The sequence below is a fragment of the Pleurodeles waltl genome, chromosome 4_1 (genome assembly GCF_031143425.1).
Source record: "Pleurodeles waltl isolate 20211129_DDA chromosome 4_1, aPleWal1.hap1.20221129, whole genome shotgun sequence".
NCBI classification, from domain to species: domain Eukaryota; kingdom Metazoa; phylum Chordata; class Amphibia; order Caudata; family Salamandridae; genus Pleurodeles; species Pleurodeles waltl.
Genome location: NC_090442.1, coordinates 886705903 through 886729660, shown reverse-complemented (window position 1 = coordinate 886729660; position 23758 = coordinate 886705903). Strand labels below are relative to the sequence as shown.

Sequence of the window (23758 nt, the reverse complement as noted above, 5' to 3'; positions counted from 1 at the left end):
AATAACCCTTCATAGGGCCTTTGATGTCGGGCCTCTCAAATGGTCATCTGTTCTCCTCTATGTTCCTAAGATCCCCTGTCAGCAGGAATATACGTGTGGGGCTGAAAAGTCTTTTTTGTGGGTAACGTTTGTGGGTGCAGCTGTAAATCCTCTCAGATCTTTTCAGAGGAATGGGATGTTCCGCACGCAGAGAAATGGTCTCTAAAGGGCAGGGGGAAGACAGTGGGTTAGGAATTAGAGATGATAGCCAACCACTTGGTTCATAGGCACTTTTGTTTTTTCACTCTGCATCGGGGATCTATCTCTTTATAAATTGCTGGGTGTGATTTAAATTCAAGTCAGGCAGGTTCGCACTGCTTGTGACAGCATTGGTTCTCCACCACTTTACCAAGGATATCTTGGTGTACATTCTACTCAGCTGCATCCTGCTTTTCCTCAAATGTCAGTTCATGCTCCTCCAGTTTGTAATGGGCACTCCAAGCTCACACAACCTGAGTTTCTCCTTAGCGGGATTCTTGTGCATTTGCACCTTCACAAATCTGAAGCTGTTCCTGATTACCATAGACCTGCTGTTGTGTTTTAAAATGTGCAATTGTAATTTGTCGTTGGGGGTGGGCAGTGTACCTTTATGGAATGCTGGGTGCGTGGAGTTCTGATGACTTCATCGGCTCCTGAGTCAGTTGCTGTACTTGGAGCTGTGAGGACGTTGGTGTTGATGTGGAAATAAACTTTGTGTTCAGGAATATTCCTTCTCTGTTTTTCCCTTCTTTTGGATACAACATAAATTGGCGACGAGCTTCTATCAACACCATCCGGACCCACGTAACTGTTATGATATTTATTTCTTGTCCTCACACTCGTTTACTTCATGGTTATATTAAGCGGAAATCTTTCAGCTGACAGAGTATGCTGGTGTTTTTAAATCTATTTTAAAGCAGATTACAATCTCGTTCAGGTATTTTGTTAAGGGCCTTTGCCTGCTTGCGCCCGGCGAAGTCCTCTGGTTTCAGTTCCTGTTGCCTAGTTACGCCTGATCAACAAACATTTTACTCAGAGGAACCGGTTTAACTCTTCTTTGTTGCTGTAGTTAATGCGACATTGGGTTAAGACATCAAGAATATTTTCTTTACAGAGATTGAAATCTACATATTTTTAAACAACGTGGAGCAAATTCTGGTTACTGTAGTGTATGTTTTGGTTTACAAACAGTGATATATAAATCCGCAAATCGTCAGAGAAATTCTGTGTGCCTCTACTGTGTTTATTCACATCAACAAAGAAAACCTGTGCTGGACTTTCTGCACCAGAAAATAAGAATCCACTATCATGCGGACAGGTGCACAGTAATTCGCGCACTCTTCATTTTAAGTGCACCTTGTGGATTCGTACATATTCTGGTATTTATTTCACTGTTGCTATTGAATGGAAGATATTTCTACGCAATTGCGGATCTTTTCAGTGATTCGCACACTTCTATTCTGACTGTGAATTTACAGTGAAAGTACAAATTGTATGGACATGTGGACTTAAAATGTTATGGGCACAGTGATTCGCACATTCATCTGCTTTTCTGGATCTGCAGACCTGTGAATCTGTTTGCAATATTTCACGCACGTATCACGACTACTCTACATTGAAGGCGGTTGCAGATTTGTACATTGATTCGCACACTTATTCAATTTTTATCTTTAGTGGTGTCTTATTAGTCATATACACGTTCATACAGTGTCTATTCCTCGGTATGCAAACAGCAAATTTGCCACTGGCATTTTTGCCTGAACCCGGTATTCCCACGATAAAATGGCAACACTGGTTCAAGTCTTTTGAAAGTTACTTAGTGGCGATAGATGGGGTAAATTTTTCTGCGGTTCGAAAGAGGGCGATTTTGTATAATTGCCTTGGTACAGAAGGTCAGAGAATTTTTGATCATCAACCCCAAGTGCAACCTTCACCCAGTGATGGTTGGGATGTTTTTACTGAAGCTGTAAAGAGGTTAGAAAATCATTTTAAGGATGACCTTAGTATAATAGTTGAAAGACACAAATTTTTTACTCGAAAACAATTCCAACACGAATCGATTGATAATTTTGTAGCTGAGCTTAGGGTATTAGCAGCCACTTGTGAATTTTTAGGACCCCTCGATCAGTACCTAAGAGATCAGTTAGTGGTGAATTGTTATGATTCTAGAATCCAAGAAATTTTTTTATGTTGTAGAAATCCATCTTTGTGTGAAACACTAGAAATTGCTAGAGGCATCGAGCGTTCAGTAACAGCTTCCAGAGAGTTAAGCAAAATGAAAGTAAGTCAGGCAGAAAATGTGAACATAGTTTTACAGAAGTCTAAGACAGTTATGTCGGGCACTCCAGATTTAAAAAAAAATAATGTTAAAAGTTCACTATGCTTCAGATGTGGTTCTAAGTCACATGTTGCCAATTCCTCAAATTGTCCTGCACTGGGGAAAGTGTGCATAAAATGCAGGAAGTCTGGTAATTTTGCTCGTGTATGCAAGCAATCGCAAAAAGTAATGTTAGTTGAGCATCAGCAAGCCATTGACAAGCTGACAGATGGAGGGGAGGTGGACTTTTCAAAAAGATGTGTTTTGATTGTCGATGATATTAATTCTGATTGCAAATTTTCTAAGGATCCAGTATGCGAGGTTAAAATTGGGGAAGTCAAGCTAAGTGTCACTGTGGATTCAGGCTCACCTATATCAATTGTATCTGATACAAATTATCATTCACATTGGAGTAACCTTCCCTTGTCAGCTCCTGACATAAAAACAGTAGCTTTTGATGGTCAAGAAATTGATATGATGGGGTATTTCTTAGAAAGGATTTGTTATCAGCAGAAGACTATTAGTACAAAAATATATGTAGCCAAGAGAGGGTACAATATTCTGGGGTGGAAAGATCAAGGACAATTTGGGATGGTTCTGAGACCGGGTACTGAACGACCTATCACCCTGATTGAGAAAGTGGACATAAAACTTGATACTCTTAAAGATGTCCTAGACAAGCATACTGTGATTTTCAGGGATAAGCTAGGCTCTGTAAAAGGTTATGAGCATAAAATAATTCTCAAACCTGATGCGATACCTGTGGTACACAAGGTGCGTAATGTGCCCTTGAGCATCAGAGGGAAGTTAAAGGAGCACCTACGTGAGCTATGTGCTGATGGAATCATTGAATCGACTAATTCGTCTCAATGGGTTTCTCCGATTGTGGTTGCAGTTAAGAAAACGGGGGATTTGCGATTATGTGTGGACTTGAGGTCTTTGAACAAAAATATTCTAGTTGATTGTTTCCCGCTGCCCAAAATACAGGAGTTATTGGCACGATTGGGGGGTATGAAAGTGTTCTCCATGATTGACCTCAAGTCTGCATATCATCAAGTTGAGTTGAGTAGGGAGTCTCGTTCTCTTACAACATTTGTCACTCCATTTGGGGCTTACAGATTTTTGCGGATGCCTTTCGGTTTAGCTTCCGCAGCATCTGTGTTTCCGAAGCTAATGTATCAATTGTTTGGGGAAGTACACGGAGTGTTGGCATATCAGGACGATATTCTGATAGGCTCAGAGTCTATTCAGGAACACATACACAAACTTGATAAAGTCCTAGAAATTCTGGAAGAGCACGGGATTACGGTGAGAAAAGAGAAATGTAAATTCATGGTTGAGACGGTTGAATATTTAGGTCACACAATTTGTGCACAGGGAATCCTACCCAAGAAGGACTTATTAGGGGCTATTGGAAATGCTCCATCTCCTAATGATAAAGACCAGTTGAGATCCTTTTTGGGTCTTTGTGAGTACTCCTCGCGATTTGTTCACAATTTTGCGTATCTGACAGAGCCATTAAGGAAGTTGTTGAGGAAGGGTGAGAAATTTCTGTGGCAGGATGAGCAGGCTCAAGCCTTCTTAACTCTTAAGACTCTCATAATTGAGGCTCCTGCTCTTCATCCTTTCAATGAAGACATACCTTCTGTCATTACTGTGGATGCGAGTGGGATTGGCCTAGGAGCTGTTTTAAGTCAAATGATAGGAGGCAAGGAATTTACCATTGCTTTTGCGTCCAGATGACTTTCTGAGGCCGAAGTGAATTATAGCACAATCGAGAGGGAGGCACTAGATTGTGTTTGGGGTGTCAACCAATTTTCAATGTATGTTTGGGGTAGAGAATTTAGTTTGGTAACAGATCACAAGCCATTGGTTTATCTATGGAATGACAACATTTTCAATAAGACTAGTCCTAGATTGACCAGGTTGTTGGCTAAACTTTATGAGTTTAATATGAAAATGAAACATATTCCTGGGGAGAACAATGGTAGAGCAGATTTTCTTTCCAGGTGTCCGGTTCACAATCCAATTGAGGGGAAGCAAATGGAGGATGAGGATGTCATGGTGGGAATGATAGACGGAGTGTTTGTTTCTGGGGAAGTCATTTCCAGGCAGGTTTGGGCGGAAGCTATGAACAAGGACAATTCTCTATTGCTTCTTAAAAAATATATTTGTGAGGGTTGGCCGGCAGGGAATGGTGTTTTAGAAGTAATAAAACCTTTTTGTAAGGTTAGAGAGGAATTGAACGTGGAGGACGACCTTGTCATGAGGGGGGAACGTTTGGTACCTCCTAATGAATTAAGGCACAAGTTGATACAGCTGGCTCATGATGGGCATGTTGGAATCACTGGCACAAGGAAGAGGTTGCGTTTATATTATTGGTGGCCGGGTATGGACACAGAGGTGGAATTTGCAGTTAAGAATTGTAGCATTTGCAAGGGGGCGGATAAAGGTTTGCATACTAGAGAAGTGCCTTTGTGTCCTGTACCGTTTCCTGATAAACCTTGGCAGAAATTGGGATTGGATTTCATTGGTCCAGTTGGGGGTTATAATGACGGGAAGAAATATGTGTTGGTTGCAGTAGATTATCATTCCAAATGGGTTTCGTACAAGTTTTTAAGAGAACCTAACACCACCAATGTGATTGGATTTTTAAAAGAGATCTTTCATTGGGAAGGTATTCCCAGGTTTTTGGTCACAGATAACGGGGTGCAATTTGTATCGCACCAGATGGTTGAATTTCTGAGAAGACTTAATATTAAGCATCTTACAACTGCATTGTATAGTCCGCAGGGTAATGGGCTTGTTGAGAGAGTAAATAGATTACTCAAGGAAACTATTCAATTGGCCATCAGGTCAGGGAAGAGTATACAGGAGATGGTGGCAGAAAGGATATGGTGTTATCACAACACGCCACATTCTTCTACTGGTGTTGCTCCTTTTGTACTTTTGAAGGGTAGACATTCTTGCAATGAACTGTCTCCAGAGTGGGTTGTACAGGAAACTTTAGGAGGTGTTGTTGCTTCTGATATCAATCAGGTGAAAGACAAGGTGATTAAGCAACAGGTCAAGAGCAAATTGAGATATGACGATCTGAAAAGAGTTAAGGAGGTTCAATTTGGTATAGGTGATGTAGTTAGAGTAAAACAAAACTCAGGGGAAGGGAAAGGGATTGTCAAGTTTTTTTTCCCACTGCCAAGGTGGTCAGAGTATCCAAACATTCTGTTATGGTTGAGGGTGGCAAATGGTGGAATAAGAGGAATGTGGCGAAAGTGACAGATGTAGCCCCTGGGGTAAAACATTCAGGTGTTTGGGCTGATGTTGAGTTGAAAGATAGTGGTTATGATGGCGGTGCTTTAGGTAGAGGATCAGGTGAGAATGTGGGGTGTGGTAGTTCTCCACATGAAAGAGGATGTGTGTTTTCTGGGCAATTTAGTGATCGAGGAAGAGGGTCAGGAGAAGACATACGAGAAAATAACATGCATGACGGTCGTGGAAATTTTGGCATAGGAAATACTGTGGGGGTGATGGGTGAGGGTGAAGTTGAAAGGTTGGAGGAAGGTGCTAATCTGGAGGGTGTGATGGGTAGGCCCAAAAGAAATGCTGTTAGACCCAAATATTTAAATCAGTTTGTGACGTACTAGGTATTTAGGGAGGCAGTGGGATATTGCCTTTATTGCTTATGTACAACTTGCCGTTATTGCCTATGTATAACTTGTTTTTCATTTCTTAGTCTATGTATGGAAGGTTTAGAATGTTTATTGGGATTTTTCATTTCCAATGTATCTTTTGTATATTTTATTGTAGCATAGAAGGGAATGTGTAGCATATGTGTTTGTATTTGTTCTGTTTGTTAAGGGGGAAGATGTGTTGTGTTTTAAAATGTGCAATTGTAATTTGTCGTTGGGGGTGGGCAGTGTACCTTTATGGAATGCTGGGTGCGTGGAGTTCTGATGACTTCATCGGCTCCCGAGTCAGTTGCTGTACTTGGAGCTGTGAGGACGTTGGTGTTGATGTGGAAATAAACTTCGTGTTCAGGAATATTCCTTCTCTGTTTTTCCCTTCTTTTGGATACAACACCTGCATTGTGTGCATTCACTTGGGCCCTTCTTTAACTGTCCTTGCCACCGCGGGGGGAGGAGTGGTGTGTGGAGCATCAGATGATTTCTGAAGGCGAGGTTCTGGAATGAGTACACTTTCCGCATTTTCAGGATGCCTTCTGTGATGCAGGGATGTTTTGGGTCACTGTAACTTCCATCTGCACAGGTAGCTAGAAGACATAACGAAAGCACCAAGCAAAGTCCGCGTGCAAACAGCCTCCTCCAAGCGCCTTGGGTAAACCTCCAGACTTAAATATTAAGTAAGGGCTTTGTTTGGGTAGACATAGGTTATCAGTCTTGCTCTTAAGTAAAAAATAACTCTCAGCGAAAATCCAATTTACTTGATTCAATATGATGTTAGCGCTTTATCTGATGAGTAATTTTTTAAAGCGCTTCAGATGGACCAGCAGCAGTGTTAATCCCCTAAGCACTTTGTTGCACCTCAATTGGACCTGTCCAACAATTAGATTCAAGAACGATTCAGAGATTATATATGTATTTTTTAACACATTTTATTAGCATTTTACTGAAAACAGTTGGGTAGCATGTAGTGCAACCTTGTTCTCAGTGTTTGTTTTATATTCGGAGGCTGTGGTCTCATATAGGAGAAGACTTTCAAGGCATGTGAGGAGCATTGTGAAACCGTATTGTTATAAGCACACTACACCATATTGGCACATTTTTTTCTACTCCAGCGACAACAATAGTACTATGAGCTCAGTAATAATCCTGTACCCCCCACCCTCATGCTCGGTCCAGCAATCACTCAAAGGGTAGATTTGTGAAGGATCGTTTCAGTACCACTTCTGGCCGTTATGCGAGATCTTGACGTGTTAAGAGGATGAGGCCGCTTGGCCAGAGATTTAGGTTCTGGGTAGATGACCTGGCGGGATGAGTGTGGAATAATACTGGAGGGTGGCCATAGTGTGTGCAGGTGCTCAGTGAATGAGTGGGGGAACGTCCCACTGATCAATCCTCGTCTAACCGCAGATCGTCCAGTCCACCCTGCTATACTCTAGCCACTGCCATCAAGCCCCTCCCTCGTTGGGCATCTCTCGTAATGTTACTGCTCTTATATTCACCCCAGCGCACCAGTTTGCTGCGCCATTTCACTAGTTGAGGACCCCTGGTGAATTTCCAGTTGAGGGTAATTTGTTGTTTGGCCAGTATTGAAGCAAGGTCGATACATTTGATAGTCACTTTACATTTGGCAGGCCTTCGAAAAGGTCCCAATAGGCATGTGATAGGGAGTAGTGATATATTACGGTCCATTTCATCATTGATCAGTGTCATTACATCGACACCATATGCAGCATCTCTGCACCCTCCTCACCGCACCTGGGGCACACCTCCTGAGCGTAATGGAAATATTTGTTGATTTTGTCCAAGTGAGATGTGTCCTATGTATGTACCAAAAACTAATTTATATGAAATTGAGCATTTCTGGAAACATGTGAGACACAATTCAGGACTTGTACCAAGGCCGCATCTGAATTTGCAGTGCCTACGCCTGCCTTCCGTTTGTCTCATGCAGCGCGACAGTTGGGTCCTACTGGAGTGCTCTACGTAAACGTGTAATCGCTTTATATTGCTGAGGTGGTACAAAGGACGTGCCATCCTTTTAGTCTTGGCCTCTTCCTGTCCATCCCACCAATGCCTCCTCAAAACTGCTGATATTGTTCCGTAAATTAGAAGTTTTCCTGCTGGCAAATCATGTGTGAGCTGCGATTTCTTAAATGATTGCAGTTTCACCTCAGTATATAAGTCACCCGATTTTTAAATACCTAGTACGATCCATGAGAGTAATTGACTCCGAGCATCTTTATGCAATAGAATCGATAACCCACTCAGAGACAAATCTGGGGAGCAGAGGGTCTTTGTTTTTCAGAAAACGTACCCAACAATGTTTGCCCACCAACTGTAAGCTCCTGGAATTCAGCCCGAACTATTTTGGGTCCAACAGCAGGTGAGACAACCACTGAAGAGTTGGCGCACCGTTCCCAGCATGGCCTTTCTCTGAGTCCCAGCCGCCACACCTCTTGTTACCCATTGTATTTGTGCTGCCAAGTAGCGAGCCTCAGTCTGGGGCCGCAAGGCCTCCATTGTGAACTGGTTGCTGGGGTTTCATGAGCACCACACGACTATGAGTAGTGTATTGCGGTCCCTAAATGTAATTCTGGCTATTATTATGGTAAGTATAGCGAAATAATACAGCAGCCTAGGTAATGCCATCATCTTAGCAACCACCACCTTTCCCATCAAGAGAGTGGGAGTGTCTTCTTTTACCCTGTCCCTGTGCGTTGTGATCCCTCTTCTCACATTTCTTCCCAGGAGGTCAAGATTGTCCTGGTAGAGTGGGATTCCCCCCCCCCCCCCGACCCCCCACATCTGAAGGGGATCAGTTACCACTTGATCTCCCTAGGGTCTGAGGCATCCTCTTTCATGGGATGCAAAGGGAAGAGACTTGCCTTTCGCCAGTTTGCACAGTCCTGACAGCTCTCCAAATTATTAGTTAAATAGGTGGGTAGCTTTATCTATGCCAGTCGTTTATGGTTAAGAAAGAGCAGCATATTGTCTGTATATAAAGGTATGCCCTTATGCCATCATATAGTATGCCGTGTCTAGCCACGCAGGCCAGTGGTTCTACTACATTAGCAAAGGGGATAGAGGGCATCCCTGCCTCGTGCCCCATTCTACATTGCACAAGCCAGAAAAGATTCTCCCCATCTTAGCCCTCACAGTGGGCTCGGCATACAGTAGTCTAGTCCATGCGGCAAAACTTTTGCCCAACCCTACCCTGTCCGTAACATTGGAAAGATATTCCCATTCCAGACTATCAAATGTTTTTTCTATAACCACAGCCAATACTATTTCCTCATACTTTAAAACCATCAGGAGTGCTGTGACTTGCTGGATATTCCAGGCCATGCTTAATTCAGGTATAAATCCAGTCTGATCTGCATGTATTAGACGGTGCAGGTGAGGCATCTGTTATGATGCCAGAATTCTGCTGGTATTTTATAGTCTACATTCAGCATCTACAAAGGTCTATATGCTGTAATGTCGTGAGCAGGATGCCCTGTGCGGACTAGGGGGATTATCAAAGCCTCCTTCGTAGTTAGTGGCAGAACATGTTCCTCTCTGGCCTTTTTGTATAACTATGTTAGACAGAGTGCTAACCGGTCGCTATAGGCGGTGTAAAACTCCACTAGGAGTGTGTCAGACCCCAGCACTTTTCTCTCAAGCCGTATCTTGATCGCTGCAGTCACCTCTTCCACTGCTGTGTCTATGCCCAACAACTTTGACGTATCAGGGGGAGGGTCAGTAAGAGGAACTGCTCAATATAGTCCTGCATGATTGTAGGTGTCTCCTGTTCCCATCTTTGATATAGGGCGATATAGTAATAAAGAACTCATTAATTTCAGTTCGTCTATAGACTCGGCCTGCACACTTGTCCTCCAACTCTAGAATTTGCCACCCCATCTTGGTTGGGTTTGCAAGCCTCCCCTTCGTGCACCCATGCACCACCACAATACAGCTTTTCAGTCACAGTGGTGCTGGCACACCATACCCAACTCAGTTCTACAGATCCTCTCCCTTCGATTCTTAGGTCTGCACCAGTCCCGTAGCCAAGTAGTGTGTTCGCACAGCCAGAGATCTTTCTGCTTGTCGGAGGGGGAGGGAGTGGCCACGATGTTGGGCAGACCTCTGGGATCTCCAACGCTCCCTGCAGGCCTTCGTCTCCCTTTACTGAAGGCCCAGCCTCCATCCGTCGCCTCTGATGCTGTTATCCTGGAACAGAAGGCAGCCACCGGTCATCGCGCACAAGAGTCTGCTCCACCCCAGGGATCCAGGGGGAGCCCCTCGTTGCCTGTAGTGTTCCTTCATCCCAAGCTGCTCTTCACAGTTGCAGAAGGCTGCTATCTTGGAGTCTCCTGGCTCAAAATGCAAAGCAGCACACCCTTCAAGCGGTGGGCCAGTCTATCAGGCAGCTAAATGGGCACTTCTCCGGCAAGGTGAGCGGGTAATCTATCTGCTGCAGCCCGTCTTTTAGGGCGGAGGGGCCACGCCCCCTCACCTTTTGCCCCTCATGAAGAGTGCCTGTCAGGCTGAGCAAAGGTCAGCCTGACAGACACTCTTCATGTTCAGATCAGGCAGCCAGGAGTCAGACATGCACAATTTGCGTAGATTCCTGACTGTCTGAGCTGAACTTTGCTGGCCTGAAGAGGTCACAGCTCCTATGGGTGTGACCTCCTCAGCTCAGTAAAGGTGCCTCGAGGCCCTTCCTCTCGGTGATGAGGGGAAGCATCACTCATTGACTTCGACCTAGGTGCTTCAGGTTTAAGCCCTGAAGCGCCCAGGGCGAGTGTCAATCAGTGAGTGTAGGATCAGCAGTCTCACTGACCCCATCCCACTCTGTGACGAGGCTGGGGCTGCTGCCTTCCCTCATTGGCTGACCTAAGGTCAGCCAATGAGGGAAGGCAGCAGTCCCAACCCTCCTGGTACCTCCGAGACTGAAGGGAAGTGTGTGTGTGTTGGTGAAGGTAAGTGTTTGTGTGTGTTTTTTAAATGAATGTTTGGTGCGTGCATGTATGTTTGAATGTTGATGAGTGTTGTGAATGGATGTGCGTGCATGAATGTGTGCGAGTGTGCTGCCTGCCCCCACCGGCCGCTACTGTAATCTATGTTGTCCCACTAAATCAGAGACCATGGGAGCAGAGTTTGAAGCAGATTGATGCCGGATGGCAGCTCTTCCCTGTGAATCACAGACCATGCTGCTCACTCCATCAGTGTTAGGCCAAGCCCCTTAACAAAAATAGAAATTCATGTAAAGCACATTAGGCTTTACAATGAAGACTGCCAAGAATTTAAAATGAAACCAGGAAGGTTTATTGTGGGCTTTTAAAGGGATTTACAGAAGGCAAAATGAATGGTTCGTATCACTCAATTAGTTGATAGCATGAGGCTCAGAATAAATTACAGGACATATATGTAAGCAAAACCAAATCTAAGTTCAAAGAAATAAATCAAAGTTATAAATCAGAGGTCAGAACAATGTGGAGTTGCCTCCTAAAAATCAAGGGAGAGTGAGCGCACAACCCTCTGGAATGGGCTTCTTTTATAATGCAGAACTCATTGAAATCCATCAATAAAATGGAATTGTATAAGAGTCCCATGATTTTTTACCAATTAGGGTAAAAAAATAACGAAACAATTTTTGAAATTATATTTGGTAGCACTGTCCCGCAAATTAACATAATTCAGTTCCCATTCCTAGTGCTCCTCGGGCATCTCAATAGTTAATACAAATTACAGTACATTATATAAAAGGACACGTTCTCATGAGAATCACACTGGTCTCAAGAGGAGAGGCTTTAAACAATTCACTCTCTGTAGAACTTTGTGCTACAGAACTCTAAACAAATGATCATTATTTTATACATGGGAAAGCAGCATTACATCTCAGAGCAGTGTTTACAAAATTACTGTTGAATAAAGCTTTTGAGAGCGCAGTGAGACTAAAATGAAAAAAAATGACTGTGTACTAAAAGATGGGCTGCCTGCAGATTTGCCATTTTTAATTTGAGGCCTCCATTGACTAATGTTAGTGTAATCATAATTTAACCATCATTTTTTTTGTAAACAGATTTTATTAAGAAAAGAAAGAAAAGGCAGATATAGGAAACAGTAAGCAAAACAGGCCGTGTTGCCTTATTATGCATAAAAGGGTTATCGGCATCAGATTATTTCTTTAAAGAGTTGGAAACACAGCAGCTATTTGCATCATCGTTCAGTAATAAATTCCGTTTGCCACTGTAGATACTGTCGTTATTGCAATCCCTTCTATTAGTGTTAAGGTCAGGCTGGTATGTTGCTCTTGTCAGGTGAGTAGGTGTATTTTCAGGGAATGATGACGAGCTCGAGACGCGTCTGATAACTAAAACTGTGCTTATCTATTGAGAGTGCGTATTGCTCGGCCTATGTATTACTACCCTCTTTTTTTTCCCCCTCAACTTGCCTCCTGTAGTGGTGATGTATTATGCCTGGTCGTGCGCGGTCAAGCTGGTCGTGTGAAGTATCCTAGTCGCTTTGCTCGGGGATCCGCTCTGTCTGTGTTGGGTGCAATGCTGGTTGACCTCTGTGAGGGCATCAGTCTTCAGGTGCATTGGCCTGTGTTGGACCGCCCGCCCGAGTCCAGGTGCTCCCTCTGCAGTGCTATGACAATCTGATCCCAAGCCTCCTTCATCTCAGGGGACCCTGATCCCCTCCTTAGTTCCGTGAGTAGTGCCCTTCCCTCACAGTCTGCCCATTTCTTAAGTTCCCTTCTCCAATCTCAGAGCTGTGGGCCCCCCGGGTTCTTCCAGTTCCTTGTCAGCTCTCTCTTGGCTAAAATAAATGCAAGGTCTTGGAATCTACTAGTAGCCTTGTTCTTGGGTGTATGAGGGAATCAATGTAGTAGGCGCCTAGCGAGTGTGCGTGTAATCTCAATAATGTTTGCCACCTCCGCAATCACTGTGTCCCAGTAATTTTCCAGCCAGGGACAGGACCACAGCATATGGAGAAAATCTGCCTGCCTCCGTGCCGCGCCGGGGCATCCCGCTCACCTTACTCCGAAGTGATCTCGTAATCTAAGTGGGGTAAGGTAAGCCCTGTGGAGCACATAAAACTGTATGAGCTGGAACCTAGCATTCCTGGATACTTTGGACGTTCTTTCCAGGATGCGCTCCCAGTCAACGTCCGGTATCAGAATCCCCAGGTCATGTTCCCACTTCTGTTTCAGGCTGATCAGGGAAGTCCCCTCCTCTGCCCCAACCATCCTATAGAGACTGGTAACCGCTTTGTGTGTGCATCCTGTAGCTAGTAAATAAGTGCTGAGGCCATGCTGGGGGAGGGGGGGGTTCAACAGCTCCTGTTCCCTTACTGCCGCTCCACGGATCGTGTGAGAGCCCGGTGTAGTAGGAAATGGCCCCTGCAGAAGATCATGATCATGCTCTTGCCGAAAATCATTAAAGGGCAGCAAATTGCCCTCCCTATACAAGTCCCCCATCCTTGTAACCCCTGCCTCAATCCACATGAGTAGCCCCCTCCGCTCTCCCAATCTAGGTAGCCAGCGGAGCCAAGATAATGTAATGTCAGGAGAGTACAGCGTGATCACACCCGCCCTCCGGAGGCATTGCCTCCAGCACCGACAGATAACGGCGGCCTTGGCAGGTAAAGCTTGTCCTCCCCCGCTGCATTAAAAAGGATTCCAGCCAGCTCAGCAGCGGGGGGAACCACCAGGCCCTCGATGTTCTCTCCAGTGCCACCATCCCCCATCCATCTCGCTAGCCATTGCAGCTGTGCAGTGATGTAATAGGCTTCAAAATCAGGCACCACCAGGCCACCCTTCGCGCGGGGTCTCTGCAGGGTCGCTAGTGCCACACTGCGTCACCCCTCCTCCCCCATATGAACGTGGAAATCGACATATCCAGCTCTCTTAACAGGGCACACGGCACTGAGAGTGGTAATGCCGCAAAATAATACAGCAGTCGGGGCAGCGCCACCATCTTGAGGAGGGAAACCCGTCCGGCCACCGAGAGAGAGAGCGATCCCCAAAAACCGAAGCTCGACCTCAGAGCCCCAATCATCCTTCCGATGTTGCCATCTAGAATATCTGGATGGGAGTGATATACTCGCACCCCAAGGTACGTGATGCAACACGGCTCCCATGTCCGCTGGCGGTGCATACCCCGCTGCCATCGAAAATAGAAATTATTTTTGCCAATTGACCCGCAATCCCGATAGCTGTCCCAAGCGTGCCAACAGGGCCTGTGACCCCTCTCTGGGCCAGTGTCTCGTAAGAATAAGAGTGGGTCGTCCGCGTACAGCTGGTCGCGCCTGTTCAGGCCTCGGTACCAGTTGGCCGTCCTGGCCTGAGTGGCCAGCGGCTCCATCACCAGAGGAAACAGCAGTGGCGATAGCGGACACCCTTGTCTGGTGCCCATGCCAACCGAGTACTGTGCTGAGATGAGTGTGCCCGTTCTAACCCTAGCCTTGGGTTCTGCGTAGAGCAGCTTTGTCCATTTAATGAAGCTTTCCCCGAGGCCCATGTGTGCGAGGACCGTATATAGGTAATCCCACTCCAGGCTATCAAACGCCTTCTCTATATCTATGGCAAGGACTGCCGGCCCGGCTCCGAAGAGGCCGCTCACTCAATAAGAGAGAGTAGCCAGCGTACGTTCTGGGCAGTGCACCTAGTAGGGATGAATCCCACTTGGTCTGGGTGAACCAGCTGTGTTATGTGGGGCAGCAATCTTGTTGCTAGTATCTGACTCAATATTTTATAGTCCGAGTTAAGCATGGAGAGGGGCCTATAAGCCCGGCCATCGTCAGCAGGCTTGCCCGGTTTGAGCAATGGTACGATAAAGGCTTCACCCATCGAGCCCGGTAGGCGACCAGTCACACGTGCCTCGTTATACAACTTCGCCAACTTGGGGGTGAGTGTTCGTACATAAATTGCGTAGAACTCGATGGGCAGTCCATCCGTGCCAGGAGTTTTCCCCTGAGCTAGTCCCGCTATGGCAGTCCCGATCTCCAACAACTCAATGTCCCCACCTAGGATTCCACACGCCTCCTCGGTCAGAGCCCGGGCGCCAGCGCTGACAAGAAATCCTGCAGCTCCGCTCTCGTCCCATGGCACGAACTGGTGTAAAGGGTAGTGTAATAGTTGCGGAAGTAAGAGTTTATGTCGGCTTGATGATAAAGCTTTTCACCCAGCGGGGTAGTGATGTTCACTATGGGAGTTCCTCTCTTGAAGGGGTTGGCAAAACATGCAACCAGTGCCCCTGACTTATCCCTTTCAGAGTGTGCCCTTGTGGTGTACTGTTTATAGTCAAAGCACCTTCGCGTCTCGGTGTGCTCTGCTACTTTTTCCCTAGCTGACACTCCTCTCCTCGCCTCTCCGGGTGATCCAGTGAGAGTTTCTCCAGTGATCCTTTTCTGCGATATCCCACAGTAAGGACCCTCTGATCCCAATGGAAGCCGCCATGCATCGAACACGCACTGCCATCTTGAATGCTTTCCAGAGTGTCTGTGGTGAAGGGGCAGTGGATTAATTGTCCTCGAAGTAGTGGATTATATGTTCCATAATCTGTTCTCGGAAAGCGGGGTCTGTCAGCGAGTCAGGCTTAAACCTCCAGGTTCCTCCTGCGTGGGCGCCACAGTTCTCTGCCTATTTTCTCTTGCACCTTGCCGTCTGCTGTGGGGTCTGGCTTCTCGGGTAGTCCCCGCCTCTGTCGGGTCCCCCCGTTCCTCAAACCAGTCTCTCGCCTACTGTGCTGTGTGGAAAAAACGCGCTCCCCGGCCATCCGCCACTATCAGCATGGAAGGGAACAGCATTGCGTAGGAGATATTCAGTTGCCGCAGGCGCTTCTTAATTTCAGAGTACGTTGCCCTTTGTCTCTGCACCTCTCTAGAGAAATCGGGAAAGATACGGATCAGGGAGTTCTCTATCCTTATTTCTCCAACCTTTCTGACCTGAGCCAGTATGTGGTTCCGGTCTCTTTAATGCAGTAGGCGGGCTATCACCGGTCGCACGCAGCCCCCCGGAGGGGGAGACCGCGCAGGTATCCTATGTGCCCTCTCAAGGACGAAAAAAGGCGAAGGCCCTCTGGCGCAACAGTTTCAGAGATCCAATGATCCAAGAATTCTGGGAGGTTGCGCTGGCCAATTTGTTCGGGGAGGCCTGTTATGCGAACATTGTTTCTTCTGATCTGTTTTCTGCATCTTTAGCTCGGGCCATGAGGATCTCTGTTTGCTTCTCCAGTTTAGTAATTTGAACCTCAGCCGATGTCAGCCCGGGACTGAGGGCGCCCACCATCCGCTCTGTCGCCGTCACCTGCTCCGTAAGTTGGCACTGGTCCTCCCGGAGCAGTCCTAGGTCAACCACCAGTGAGTCAATCTTTGTCTCAAGGCTCTCCCTGGAGAATGTGATGGCCTGCATGATATCTCCCTACGATGGACCCCCAGGCAGGTTCCCGTCCTCTCCAACTCACGGCGTCTCAGCAGGGGGGGGACGCAACACAGGTCCTTCGCACATCTGCTTCGCTCATCATGTCCTTCTTCCCAGTCTTGCCCATCCTGTGTGGGAGAGGGGGCCGCAATTCTGGGTCAATGTCGCTGAGCACCCCAGCTAGAGTTGCTAGGTATAGTTGCGCAGCTCACCTCTTTGCGCCGTCGTCGGGTGAAGTGGCACGGGACTCTCGGCTTGATCTGGCGTCTTTTTCAGCCTCGGTGTCCCCCAGGGCTGCAGGATGGCACCAGAGTCCTCCAGCCCGCAGGGTTTGACCCTCGGCAATTATGGAGGGAGGGTGTGCCTCTCAGGGGTCCCACGACCCACCAGACCGCAGGATACACTCCCCTCGCCCTCCTGCAGCCAGACTGCTCCTCAGGGCCCCCCACGGTCGTGGGGATCCCCCCACGTCAGCAAGGTGGTCCCGGTATGTGTCTTTGGGCCAAGGTCAGCCCAGTCTGCTCCTTGCCGATAAGGCCAGGCTCCGCGCCAATTCTCTGGAGTCCGGTGCGGCCGCCGTTTTAGGGACAGGTGGCTCCAGGCCTCCGCCGCCTCCGTCCCCGTCCAGCACTCTCCGCGGCTTGGGAGTCACACCGGCTTCAGTGGCAGACTCCGCCCGGCAGGTGCGCGATCAGCGCAAGGCCACCCGAGGGTAGAGTCTGCTTAGTGCAGCATGGCCGCCATCTTAGGGTCAGTCGGTGCTCTTTCGGCTTGGTCTTCTCTCTCCCAGCCCCGTTTTTCAGATGGGTGACCTCCAAAAACTCAGGCTCCCGCCCTCCGAGCCTCCCCTGACAGGAGATGCTGCCGGTTCCTCGGACATCGCAGTCAGAATGGGCTGTAAACAGAGGTCCAGGGCTGGAGCGCTTCCTCTTGGCTGCTCACTCCATGAGCGTCAAGCCACGCCCCCTCTAATTTACCCATCATAATGTTTGCATTTTAATTAAACATTAATTTTCTCCTTTCGTGTTAATGTTATTATACACACAATTATAAAAACCGTATAGCTGTGACTGCCAGAAGACAGTTGCTTTACCCTGTGACTGACTCTGAAGGTAGCTTAGACCTTCCGATCCAGATGTGCGTGAAGAAAAGAGCCTTTAAAGCCTGGTAGCAGCATCACAACCTCAGCACGTTTCACGCTTGAGCAAGTTTAAAAGCAAAAAGCCATGGTTAATGGGACAAGTGCTTACATTTCTTTGTGTGGGGTAAAACGTTTGTACGAGGAGTATGTAAACTGTAAACTGTTGCATCTCAGGTTACTGTTAAATGGAACATGACAAGCCCTCTGTCCGATGAGTTAAAATCACTGCCGTCACTGGTCTTTTACTGAGCAGCATGTTGACCTAAACCTTACTAATGCTTCTAACCTTTAATCAGTCGTTCTTTACTTTTGTTGCTTGGCACACAGAGCGGTTTGACGCAGCCATGAGTTTAAGTGCACTCCTTTGTTCATTGGGAAACCACAGTCCTGAGTAGTGATAGCAGCACTGCTCCTGCATTATGTGGGCGCTCAAAATGCTTTGCTTCAACCTCATGGGGTGGTACTCAGAAGGTATAACCGTGGCCTGTGTTGCAAGATCGCGAGCGCGTGTTGCCACGCAGTTGTCATTCTGAAGGCCGTCAGCTAAATATTAGCCCAAATAAATATTCCTAGCAACCAGAATTACGCCATGGCTTGCCTTGCAATGAATTAATACGTGATTCAAATGTTTGTATAGTATAGCTTTGTAAACTAAATTACGTTAACGTATCTTACTGTTGAAACCTCTTGTTTTTCACGCACATTTTTCTGTTCCTAATTGGTGACGCATAATATAGACTATAGGCGTTCCCATTTTGTTGGTTACTGGGACCCACCTGCTGTATCTGAGTGTCAGAGCAGCTTCAGTCACTACTCCGCCATTAGTGCAAGCACAGCCTACCCTTCTCTGCTGTTCGTACGAGGAGAGCAACCTTTCGCACTAGTCTGGCATTATTCTTAGGGCTTCCCTCTCCATTCCCTGGGCTTCTTTTCTAAGGCCACCTTCAGTGCTCCTTTGTAGCATGTGCCAAGACAGCTATCCCTCCTCTGGGCTCTTCGTTTCCCTGCTTCTCTGCCGTGGCCCACATGGCTGATGTGACAGTACTAGAGGCCTTCCCTGCTCCTTTCATTGGTGCCAGGACAGCCTTCCTCAGCCCCCTGCTGTTAGAGCGCGGGCAGTCTCCCGCACTACTTTACAAGAATGCCAAGAAAAGTCTTTTGCCCTCTTCTGCCATTACGGCCATGTCAGCCAGCCCCCCCTCTTCATTAGTGCTCCACTATTCTACCTTGAGCCCCAATGCAGTCTTCCCAGCTGCTCTTCATTAGTCCCACAGAAGCTACCCCAAAACTCCTGGCGTTCCTCCCAGAGCAATCTTTCTAGCTACTAGTTTTTCACACTTATTTGCTGTTTACACAAGGTCATCCTTCCACATTACTCTGGCATGATTGCCAGGGCAGTTTCCTCAATCGTCTGCCATTAGTGCTAGGACAATCTTCCCCGCAACTAGTTTTTAGCATTCTTTTGTCATTTGTACAAGGCATCCCTCCAGTCTTCTATGCCACTATTAGCAGATTATTAGGACAGCCTTTCCCACTATTCTGTCAGTAGTGTTAGGGCAGCCTTTCCTGCCTCTTTAGCATTAGTACTAGGGCAACCATTCCTGCTCCTCTGATAATAGTACAAGGTATCTTTTCTCTGCTCCTGCCATTAATAATAGAGCAGTCATCTCCACTCCCTACAATTGATACCAGTTTAAACTCATTTTTTCCTATCCAGTAGTGCCAGAATAAATCCCTTTTCTTTACTTCACCTCTCATCCTCTTCCTCCTTCTACAAGAGTCCGAGAAGGCCCTTCCCCACTTCTTTCATTAGTGCTGGGTTAGTCCCTACCTGGGTTAGTCCCTACCTGTACAAGCACATAAGAGACTGAAACAGGCCTTAAATGCCCAGAAAAGGTGCTTAAGTGACATCCGTAAACGCAGACAGGAATATAAGACAGCAATAAAGGAAAGGAAACTGACTATGAAAACAACCTTGTGGGAAACTCTCCATATAGCAAGTCGTAAGAAAGATAACATACTCTTTTGGCAGACAATAAATTCCCCCGTGTTAGGGGAGAAAGACATTCCCAGAATGGAAATCACCATCTCTGAAGAAGACTGGGTTGCATATTTTTCCAAAATATACTAATTGGCGAGTGATATAACAGACCGTACACATGATCATGATTCACAGGAAGGGCCGCGCCTGGTTATAACCCCCCAATTTAGCCTCCAGGAGGTAGAGGAAGCTATAATAATAAGCAAATCAGGGAAAGCGCTGGGCCCTGATGGTGTCCCGATTGACATATTCAAGGCCAACATAGAGCTGTGGGGGCCTGTACTGACGCAGACACTGAGGGCTGTCTGCATATGCGGACCCCTACCATCTTGGAGAGATTCCAACATTATCCCAATAAACAAAAAGGGTGACCGCCTTAATCCAGCCTGTTACAGGCCAATCTCCCTGCTGGACACAACAGCTAAATTAGCAGGGAGAATAATACTGAATAGGCTGCAAACATGGGCGGAAGAAAAGAACGTTTTATCCCCGGTCCAGTATGGATTCAGGAAAGGAATCGGAACAGTGGAACAAAGTTTAAATTTAAGTCTCATTATTGGAAAGTATACTAAGATCAGAGCAGGCAATCTCCACCTGGCCTTTATTGATTTATCATCAGCTTTCGACTGTGTAATTCATGACAAATTATGGGACATTTAAAATAGTATGGGGGTAGAACCGGCCTTAATTCAATTTATTCGTGAAATGTACACAGGGTGCAGAGCAAGAGTGAGGTATGGCTTAAAAAGGGAATGTACTCGCCCTTTTGGTCTATACAGAGGAGTGCGCCAAGGCTGCGTTCTCGCTCCGCTCCTATTTTCAATGTATATAAATAATCTAGATAAAGAATTGGCCACTAAGTGTAAAGATCTACCCCAAATAGACAACCGACCCGTTCCGGTATTACTCTACGCAGACGACGCAGTATTAATGGCCAGGACCCCAATAGCTCTCCAGAAACTCCTAACTACCTGCATCAAATATATGTCACAGCTGGGTCTTACTGTCAATCGCTCCAAAACTTTTATCATGAACTGTGGAGGGAAGCGCGGTAAGACTTATAACATCATTATTGCAGAAAGCAAGGTCGAAACCGTGCAAACCTTTTCGTACTTGAGCATAATCTTCGATAAGCTGGGTTCCTGGGCCAACTGCAGGAAGACGAAGAGAGTGCACCTAATCAAAACAACGATGGCATTACGACTCTTCTCCAAAAGGCTTGGGGGGATTACGCCGTCAAACATGATAAAGATTTATAAAGCCAAGTGTATTCCGGCAGCCACGTATGGGGCAGGAATTTGGGGACATACAAACTGTGATTTAATGCAGACAGTGGAAAACGATTTTTTAAGACACCTGCTGAGGGTACCAAATGGCACTTCATCGTATGTCATTCATTTGGAACTCGGGGTTCCCTTTATTGTAGACTTGATAAAGATTCAGCCACTGTTATTATGGCATAAAGTTTGGACCTCGGAACATACCGGTTTTAATAAGGTTATCCTGACTGATTGTACGAAGTCATTATATACATCAAGGGTACCGTGGTTAAAATACATTATGACCTTTTTCGAAAAAATGGGCAATAAAGACTACTACACAAACCCACTTTCACTGGGGAAGATATCTAGGAAGGACCTGAGTATCCTGGCATTAAAGTATCTAGAAGACATACGTTGGAGGGCTGAATAAAAAAAAAAACACCGTAATTCATAACCAAATAATTTTGACGGTTGAGGGCATGCAGCTGTATTTGGCAAACGTGGTACACCTTCGCCATCGTTACGTCCTTACTAGATTCAGGCTAGATTCGTTTCATCGTTTAGTTTCATTTCCAATTATGAACGATTGGTCTACCTCGTTAAAACCATGCCCCTGTGATGCAAAGACACCTCAATCCACAATTCATGTGATTTTATTCTGCAATTTCTATGCCCACCAGAGGAAGCGCCTAGTAGTTCCACTTTTAAGGTCTATCAATCTCCCCCAATGTCGTACAGCCTATGCCTGCCTTCAGTCACTATCTTCCTTAGAGATCTGTGGAACTTTGGCTAACTTTTTATGTACTGTATTAAAGATAAGGAAATCTATGGGGACGGAAATGTAAGTGCAATTTACTGTAACAGGGCTTTCTATCGATTCACCAGACAGTTTACTGTTGTGTGCCTTTTATTCTTTTATTATTTCTTTCTTTTTTATATATTGAAATGTATTATAATTGGAGATTTTTTATGACTTGTAGTACTTTTATGACTTGCTGAAAGTCGAATAAAGTTTCTGTACTGATACATATGTAAATCTGTGGAAAACCTATGAATAGTCAAAGAGCCTCCAATTCATCGTGCTTTACCATCAAGCATAAGCATTTTGTTTTGGTGACTTAGTAGCTGAGATCATTGTTTGGTGGTAGGATGCAGTAACTAGGACTGTTTATACAGCACTTCTCCAGGCTCCATCATCTAAGATAGATCTGACATTTCTAAGATATGTTTTGGGCTTCTCGTACATTGGTGAAGTGGAAGCAAAGCATAGGCTGGGAGCGGGATACTCAACAATACTGTAATAATACCATTGTGATTGGAATGAAAAATGTAGTAGGGCAGCATTAAGAGGTGCGTTAATGGATTTAGCACATGCGATCAAAGGTGGTAGTGAAAGAAATCGTATGGTATCTCTGCTGGCGACTTAGAGCCTGATTTAGAACTTGGCAGAATGGTAACTTCGTCACAAGGGTACCGTCTCCCCAAATCTAAATCTCTTTATATCCAGTGGGATTTGGATTTAGATTTAGACGGACGGGACATCCATCACTGTTGTGAAGGAGTAACCTGTTTTACTTCCAGAAAACAGACTAAGCCCAAATGTTGAAATCCTCACTGTGACCCTGTTCAGTAGCTCCCCGACGACAACACCTCCTTGGACATCGTGGGCTGTCTTTCCCCCTGCTGAACTGTACCGTCTCAAGTCATTTTTCTTCATCCTAAGTCCAAAGGTAAGTGGAGACCCGACTCAATCCATCTTGTGTATCTGAACGGTGCGCCATCATGGTCGGCCATAATACTTGACTTTGCTCGGGTCTCGCGTGACTAGATGTTCACGGTTGCTGCTTTGACCTTGTAGGCACTATATTTTACTTAAATATTTAAAAATTCATAACTCTGGTGGTTCTGAATGGAGTTTTGTTGTTTTGGTGTTGAGTCATTTATTCAATTTTAACCTATTTTTTTTAAACAGGTGTGTGATTTTTTTTTTTTTCTTGTGTTGTGTTTTCACTTTATTACTGTTTAAGTGCTGCATAAATACTTTATACATCGCCTCTTTGTTAAGTCTGATTGCTTTTTGTGCCAGGCAATTATAGGGTTAAGTACAGCATTGCTTAATGACTTTTGTGGTTCACCCTTACAAGGACTGTGGCTGTAGCTTGAGAAGGTCTCACCCTCCCTCAACCGGCAACCTAATTTCTCACAGGCACACATATAAATGTGAAAGTCAACTGTTAAACCTGCAACCAATCACTGATGGGGAAAGGATTGGATTATTTAGTTGATAGAGAAGCTGTCAGCTACCACCCGTGAGTGACTTACCAAATTTGACAGAACTTGGCTCCCCTTGTTACTTATACAAAACATTTTTTGCAGAAGCTTGGGGAAAACCCAGCAGCAGTGTTAGAGCTGGTAAGCCGCTCTCAAGTTTATGTAATATCTTCCACTTAAGAGTCCTCTAATGAGGCTGTCTCAGCGTGATTACGCGTGTCTAGACTGTCCAAGTTGTGTATATTTTTCAATCAAATGTGGTGTGACTTTTGCTTATGATGATATCATTGCTTCTATTTCACGTTATGACTTTGAATAAATATTGTTACCCTTTCACTTATTGTGTATGAAAATGGCACTGTTAAGCCTACCTAAGAAACTAAATCACACGTGACATTCTCGTTATAGGTGCTTCTTAAATGCACAGGGCTGGTCATCACATAACAGAAATGTACTATGGAGCACCCTGCAGAACATCAGGATTGTGCTGATCAAACAAACTCATACTGTGTGAGACGACCTATATATAACCTGGAAATATTGCAAGAACAGCTGCATGTGAAAGAAAAGAAGGTGACGCCGATCACTGAAAGACTAAAGCATTACTGTCGGTAGGT

At 45.8% G+C, this 23758-nt stretch overlaps 1 protein-coding gene across 1 annotated transcript in view; it reads left to right on the top strand.

Annotated features, from left to right (window-relative positions):
* The window catches only part of SLC26A5 (solute carrier family 26 member 5), a 365888-nt gene that overhangs the window by 94136 nt on the left and 247994 nt on the right, over positions 1 to 23758 (top strand). Inside the window, exon 2 of the mRNA XM_069229639.1 lies at positions 23550 to 23752. Within this exon, the coding sequence (XP_069085740.1) occupies positions 23598 to 23752 (155 nt within the window). The 5' untranslated portion in view covers positions 23550 to 23597. The remainder of the gene's footprint in view (positions 1 to 23549; positions 23753 to 23758) is intronic.